This window comes from Entelurus aequoreus, linkage group LG08 (genome assembly GCF_033978785.1).
Source record: "Entelurus aequoreus isolate RoL-2023_Sb linkage group LG08, RoL_Eaeq_v1.1, whole genome shotgun sequence".
Lineage (NCBI taxonomy): Eukaryota > Metazoa > Chordata > Actinopteri > Syngnathiformes > Syngnathidae > Entelurus > Entelurus aequoreus.
Window position 1 is genome coordinate 58,055,480 of NC_084738.1, and position 7,500 is coordinate 58,062,979.

Below are 7,500 nucleotides of genomic sequence, written 5' to 3' on the forward strand. Positions count from 1 at the left end.
GACGTGGACGTCAAGGAGCTGGCGGGGGACACCAAGAACTACAGCGGAGCAGAACTGGAGGGTCTGGTCAGGGCGGCCCAGTCCACCGCCATGAACAGACACATCAAGGTCAGGGAGAATCCTCATGAAGTAACGAGAGCTCCACTGATTATCGACGTCGATATTTGGCGTTTTGACGTATATCGTATCAGCCTTTTTTATCGATATCGGACTTTTCTTTCCCAGCTACAACAGAACTACATCAACAGATATAATATATACTCAGGGTGTCAAAAAAATAGACTTTCGAATTAATCACGATTCTTACTTGTAACGATTCTAAATTGATTATGAAAAAATATATATATCCAAAACCAGTGAAGTTGGCACGTTGTGTAAATTGTAAGTAAAAGCAGAATAAAATGATTTGCAGATTATTTTCAATTTATATTCAATTGAATAGACTGCAAAGACAAGATATTCAATGTACGAACTGAGAAACCTTTTTTTTTTTGGCAAATAATCATTAACTTGGACTTTTATGGCAGCAACATATTGCAAAAAAGTTGGCACGGGAATTTTTACCACTGTGTTACATGGCCTTTCCTTTTAACAACACTCAGTAAACGTTTGGGAACTGAGGAGACCAATTTTTGAAGCTTTTCAGGTGGAGTTATTTCCCATTCTTGCTTGATATACTGTACATCTTAAGTTGTTCGACAGTCCGGGGTCTCTGTTGTGGTATTTTAGGCTTCATATTGCGCCACACATTTTCAATGGGAGACAGATCTGGACTACAGGCTGGCCAGTCTAGTACCCGCACTCTTTTACTATGAAGCCACGCTGTTGTAACACGTGGCTTGGCATTGTCTAGTTGAAATAAGCAGGGGCGTCCATGGTAACGTTGCTTGGATGGCAACATATATTGCTCCAAAACCTGTATGTACCTTTCAGGATTCTGGGTGTTGTTGATAAATGGCTTTCGCTTTGCATAGTAGAGTTTTAACTTGCACTTACAAATGTAGCGACAAACTGCAGTTACTGACAGTGGTTTTCTGAAGTGTTCTTGAGCCCATGTGGTGATATCCTTTACACACTGATGTCGCTTTTTGATGCAGTGCTGCCTGAGGGATCAAAGGTCCGTAATATCATCGCTTACGTGCAGTGATTTCTCCAGATTCTCTGAACCTTTTGATGATATTACGGACCGTAGATGGTGAAATGCCTACATTCCTTGCAATAGCTCATTGAGAAATGTTGTTCTTAAACTATTGGACAATTTGCTCACGCATTTGTTGACAAAGTGGTGGTGACCCTCGCCCTATCCTTGTTTGTGAATGACTGAGCATTTCATGGAAGCGGCTTTTATACCCAATTATGGCACCCACCTGTTCCCAATTAGCTTGTTCACCTGTGGAATGTTCCAAAAAAGTGTTTGATGAGCATTCCTCAACTTTCTCAGTCTTTTTTGCCACTTGTGCCAGCTTTTTTGAAACATGTTGCAGGCATATAAATCCAAATGAGCTAATATTTGCAAAAAATAACAAAGTTTTCCAGTTCGAGCATTAAATATCTTGTCTTTGCAGTCTATTCAATTGAATATAGGTTGAAAAGGATTTCCAAATCATTGTATTTTTTATTTATGGTTTACACATGGTGCCAACTTCACTGGTTTTTGGTTTTGTGTATATATATATATATATATATATATATATATATATATATATATATATATATATATATATATATATATATATATATATATATATATATATATATACACAACTTTATTATTTTATTTTTTATTTTTGTCCTGTCCAGCCACTCAGGCAATTCTATATATTGGTGATGTAGACCAGGGGTCGGCAACCCAAAATATTGAAAGAGCCATTTTGGACCAAAAATACAAAAAAACAATCTGTCTGGAGCCGGAAAAAATCAAACGCCTTATATAAGAGTTATAATGAAGGCAACGCATGATGTCAGTGCCTATATTAGACTACTATCAAAATGACTATGTGTTGCAGGCTGACGCAAATCTTCCTTGACAGAGATGTTGAAATGTAATGTTTATTTTACACATTTCTACAACATTGGAAAACATTAGTAAAACGGAGGCTTCTCCTGGAAGTTACTGTCGTAGAATGGCTAAAGGTTTAGTTTTTCTAATGGATTCATTACAAACGTTTGCTGTAGTTTGGAACAACACGGCACAGAAATTTAGCCAATATTACATACAGGTAATGTGTCACGATAATGTGTGTTGGACATCTTAGTTTAGATGAAGAGAGCAGTTATGATTTTGGTTTACAGAGTAAACAACTAAAAACTAAGGTTTTGGGCATTGTTTCTCTTTAACATTTACATTTGTCTAAATATGGCCAAAGACACGCATTATGGTAGGTTTCTTGCACGTCATCTTCATCACTAAAGAAAAAGTATGTTTGTTTTTTTTTGAGTGGTGAGCCTGAAGCGTCCCTCTGTCTCTGACTCCCTCATCGTCATATGACATGAGTGCGTGTCTGTTATGATTTTACTTACTAGTTTCAATGACCCGCCTTATCTTGCCTCCAAATGGCCAGTCCGTAATGTTTTGCCCTAACCTTAGCCAATTGTAATTCATCATGCGAACACCAACCAATCATCATGGATTTTGTCCGTATGTATGGATATTGTCCATATATATATTTTTTGGCCTAGATTTGCGGTCCATTTTCTCTCTTTGTAGCTTTGATGTAACATACATGGGTCTAAAAGTAGCTAAGCTACAGGAAAAACTACTCGTTAAAAAATGTAGCTACGCTACCGCCCAGCTACTGGTAAATGTAGTCAAGTTACATAGCTTAGCTACATGTAGCTTGCTACTGCCCATCACTGCCCTAAAATGAAGGAGCTGCTTGCTGCAGTCAGTCAAATTTTACAACTGTCTGCATTACTTTATTTACAATAAACATATCGATTATTGACGTTTACTAATTGATTTGTTTTATCGTCCCTGTTTGAATTGCAATGCATCTAAAAATCGATTATTTCCCCCACTCTATTGACTACTTATAATAATACGTAGACCAAGGAACTCATGTTTTTCATAAACAACCTAAGTTTGGCAGGTGTTGGTAGTTTGCTCTCTATTATAGTCTCGCAGTGAAGTTCAAGTCTACACAGCTGACAAAACACTTAAATACACACACACACACACACACACACACACACACACACACACACACACACACACACACACACACACACACACACACACACGCACACACAGAGTGCAGGAGATATTAGCAGGCGTTGACGTATGATGGACAAGTTGTCTGCTTGCTGGTGTGAGCTCGTATTCTTCACCTCTTCTCCGTCTGACCTTTGTGCTCTGAGGAGTCGTGCGTTGGAAATGTGCATCCTGAAGGTTGCCGAGTTCATTTCTTGTGTGTGTGTGTGTGTGTGTGTGTGTGTGTGTGTGTGTGTGTGTGTGTGTGTGTGTGTGTGTGTGTGTGTGTGTGTGTGTGTGTGTGTGTGTGTGTGTGTGTGTGTGTGTGTGTGTGTGTGTGTGTGTGTGTGTGTGTGTGTGTGTGTGTGTGTGTTTGTCTCTCAGGCCAGCAGCACAGTAGAGGTCAACATTGAGACGGCGGAGACGTTGCAGGTCAGCAGAGAGGACTTCATGGCGGCGCTGAATAACGACGTCAAACCTGTAAGTTGAAACTTTTATTTCACTGTGTGGTGCAGCGGTTTGAAAAAAACAACAACAACAACAACAAAACTGCTTGTCTGCAGGCGTTCGGCACCAACGAGGAGGAATGCGCCAGCTTTATCATGAACGGCCGTTGGGGAGACCCGGTGTCGGCCATCCTTGACGATGGGGAGCTGCTGGTGCAGCAGACAAAGAACAGCGAATACACACCGCTGGTGTCTGTGCTGCTGGAGGGTACCCCCCCCCCCCCTCACACACACACACACACACCCTCATTAGCGCTAATGACATCTGTCCACCATTCCTCTCTGCAGGCCCAGCCAACAGCGGGAAGACCGCTCTGGCGACCAAGATCGCCGAAGACTCCAAGTTCCCCTTCATCAAGATCTGCTCGCCGGACAAGATGATCGGACACTCTGAGATCGCCAAATGTCAAGCCATCAAAAAGGTTCTTCCTCAACACAACACACATCATTGTCAATTCACCCAACAACCAAGCATTCATGTATTTAGGGACTTTTCAAAGTAAAAGGGACCCCAAAAAAGGCAATTTGTGGCTTTATTTTAACAGAAAATCGTATGATACATTATTCACAGGCGTAAAAGTCACATCATTTTAAGCCTGGAAGTAATATGATTTAATAAAGTACTTTATCTTTTCTGACTAAATGTATTCCTTCTTTCGGTTTTGACAGAAAATAACTACATGTACTGCATGCAAGTGCATATATTTAAAACTTTTATTATTATCTATTAATATATCAAATATTTTTTTTCATCAAAAAATGTAATTAAATGTGAATGAATTTATTTTGGCAAGAACTTATGTATGAATCTGTAATAATAAGGTTGGTAATGTTAATAATGTAACATTAGTTAAATGTGTATAAATTTAGGTCGCAAAGTAGTTTTAATCCGTAATAATAATAAACTAATAGTTTTCGTGTTTCCTAATATTGCAACAAATATTATATTATCATACGTTATATTGTTAAAATGAAAATAAATATCTGATTGACTTATGATTTCAAGGTCCATTAAATTGGACATAGTAAAAATGACAATAGATTTTATAGTAAAAATACTACAGTTTTTCCATTTATAGTAATAAACCACAAAAACAACAGCAAACATATATATTACTGTAAAAAACATGGCCACTAGAAAGCCAGAATTTTAACATTAGAAAAACAGTGGGACCATTTTTCCATTTACAGTAACATGCTGTAAAAAAAACAACCCAAAAAACACAGTAAATTCAACTGTAAAATTTGCCCGACTGAGCTGCAAGTCGAACAGAACGTAAAAAAACGTATACTGATCAACAGCATATGAAATAGTATAATAATATCATGAGGGGAATCCTTATACTTTCATAATAAAAATATCGATATGTAGTATCCACTATATACGGTTCTTGTACTCTATAGCGTCTATATTTGTATAGATCCACCCATTTGTTTACATTCAGGAGCGCTAGCTTGCGGTTAGCGGTGAGCTATTGTATCCTCCTACGGTGTGTAGTGGAGCATGTTTGGCTATTCCTCGTCCTGCAGGGATGATACTTGTAAGAAACCTAGTTTATTTGTCGCCGTGGAGACGAGGATAAGTGATTTCACAGTAGCTAAAACTAGGGATGTCCGATAATATCGGACTGCCGATATTATCGGCTGTTAAGTGTAATGTAATGTAAATGTAATACCGGAAATTATCGGTATCGGTTTCAAAATTATAGTTATCTTTTTCAAAAAGTAAAATTTATGACTTTTTAAAACGCCGCTGTGTACACGGACGTAGGGAGGAGACAGAGTAAAATAATATCTACGGCTTTTCACACACACAAGTGAATGCAAGGCATACTTGGTCAACAGCCATACAGGTCACACTGAGGGTGAACGTATAAACAACTTTAACACTGTTACAAATATGCGCCACACTGTGAACCTACACCAAAAAAGAATGACAAACACATTTCGGGAGAACATCCGCACCGTAACACAACATAAACACAACAGAACAAATACCCAGAACCCCTTGCAGCACTAACTCTTCCGGGACGCTACAATATACACCCCCCGCTACCCCCTACCCCAAAACCCCGCCCACCTCAAACTCCTCATGCTCTCTCACGGAGAGCATGTTCCAAATTCCAAGCTGCTCTTTTGAGGCATGTTAAAAAAAATAATGCACTTTGTGACTTCAATAATAAATATGGCAGTGCCATGTTGGCATTTTTTTCCATAACATGAGTTGATTTATTTTGGAAAACCTTGTTACATTGTTTAATGCATCCAGCGGGGCATCACAACAAAATTAGCCATAATAATGTGTTAATTCCACGACTGTATATATCGGTATCGGTTGATATGTCATTCTTGTTTGGTGTGGGTTCACAGTGTGGCGCATATTTGTAACAGTGTTAAAGTTGTTTATACGGTCACCCTCAGTGTGACCTGTATGGCTGTTGACCAAGTACGACTTGCATTCACTTGTGTGTGTGAAAAGCCGTATATATTATGTGACTGGGCCGGCACGCAAAGGCAGTGCCTTTAAGGTTTATTGGCGCTCTGTACTTCTCCCTTCGTCCGTGTACCACTCCGTACAGCGGCGTTTTGGAAAGTCATACATTTTACTTTTTGAAACCGATACCGATAATTTCCGATATTACATTTTAAAGCATTTATCGGCCGATAATATCGGACATCTCTAGTAAGAACACAAAGGAATATACATTATAATACACATGAAGTGCACAAACATGTAGGAATCATGTTAAATCAACAATACCGTTTTGGTATAAACTGGAACAAAGTTATACAAGGTTGGCTATGTGCCGCTAGCATAATGCTTACTTACAATGGATGATCCCATCGACAGGCTAACAAAGATGAGATTGCCCTAAACTTCAGACAACAAATATATTTCTACTTACAGACATACATCCACCAAACTGTGGAATCTAATATTGATGCTAACTACTACTGTTTTAGGTCAGTCTGCTGCTCTGCACTCTGTGCTGACTAACTATGTAAGCCAGTTACTCAAACCTCAAACTCTAATTTGTAGGTTGTGAGTTCAAACCTCTGCCTAGTCATACCAAAGGCTATAAATATGAGACCCATTACTTCCCTGCTTGACACTCAGCATCAAGGGTTGGAATTGGGGGTTGAATCACCAAAAATGATTCCCGGGCGCGGCGACCGCTGCTGCTCACTGCTCCCCTCACCTCCCACGGGGTTATCAAGGGTGATGGGTCAAATGCAGAGAATAATTTTGCCACACCTTGTGTGTGGGTGACAATAATTGGTACTTTAACTTTAACTTTTTAATTTGCAACCAATTTTTATTTTCATTTTAATTTTTATACTCATGTATTTGTGTCGGTCCACTGCAATTACAGCTTGGGCCGCCACGAATAAATGAACGTATGGGAAACCGTGGATTCGTCTTGTCTTTAACGCGCTCCTGCATACAGTCTGCTCATGCTTTACGATGATTTTCGCCAGGTCTTTGAGGACGCCTACAAGTCTCAGCTGAGCTGCGTGGTGGTGGACGACATTGAGCGTCTGCTGGGTAAGTGGAGCCGCCGGCGTCAGCGCACTCCTTTGTCGGTGGGCGTAGCTCAATGTGTCCTCCTGGTGATGTTCAGACTACGTCCCGATCGGCCCGCGTTTCTCCAACCTGGTGCTGCAGGCTCTGCTGGTTCTGCTGAAGAAGCCTCCTCCCAAGGTACGTTTGAAGGTGCCGCTCCCCGGCTGACAGATAGGGGGCAGCAGATGTTGAGGGGAGGTGGCGGCGCGCCTTGGCTGCAAGTGGCATGAGAGCTGTGA

At 40.1% G+C, this 7,500-nt stretch overlaps 1 protein-coding gene across 1 annotated transcript in view; it reads left to right on the forward strand.

The window, feature by feature from the left end:
- LOC133656091 (vesicle-fusing ATPase-like) overlaps nt 1-7,500 on the forward strand; it is a 73,477-nt gene that overhangs the window by 42,605 nt on the left and 23,372 nt on the right. The window contains exons 12-17 of the mRNA XM_062056906.1: nt 1-108; nt 3,575-3,670; nt 3,754-3,904; nt 3,985-4,118; nt 7,177-7,243; nt 7,320-7,399. The exon at nt 1-108 is cut by the window's left edge and continues 80 nt beyond it. Coding sequence (XP_061912890.1) covers nt 1-108; nt 3,575-3,670; nt 3,754-3,904; nt 3,985-4,118; nt 7,177-7,243; nt 7,320-7,399 — 636 coding nt within the window. The remainder of the gene's footprint in view (nt 109-3,574; nt 3,671-3,753; nt 3,905-3,984; nt 4,119-7,176; nt 7,244-7,319; nt 7,400-7,500) is intronic.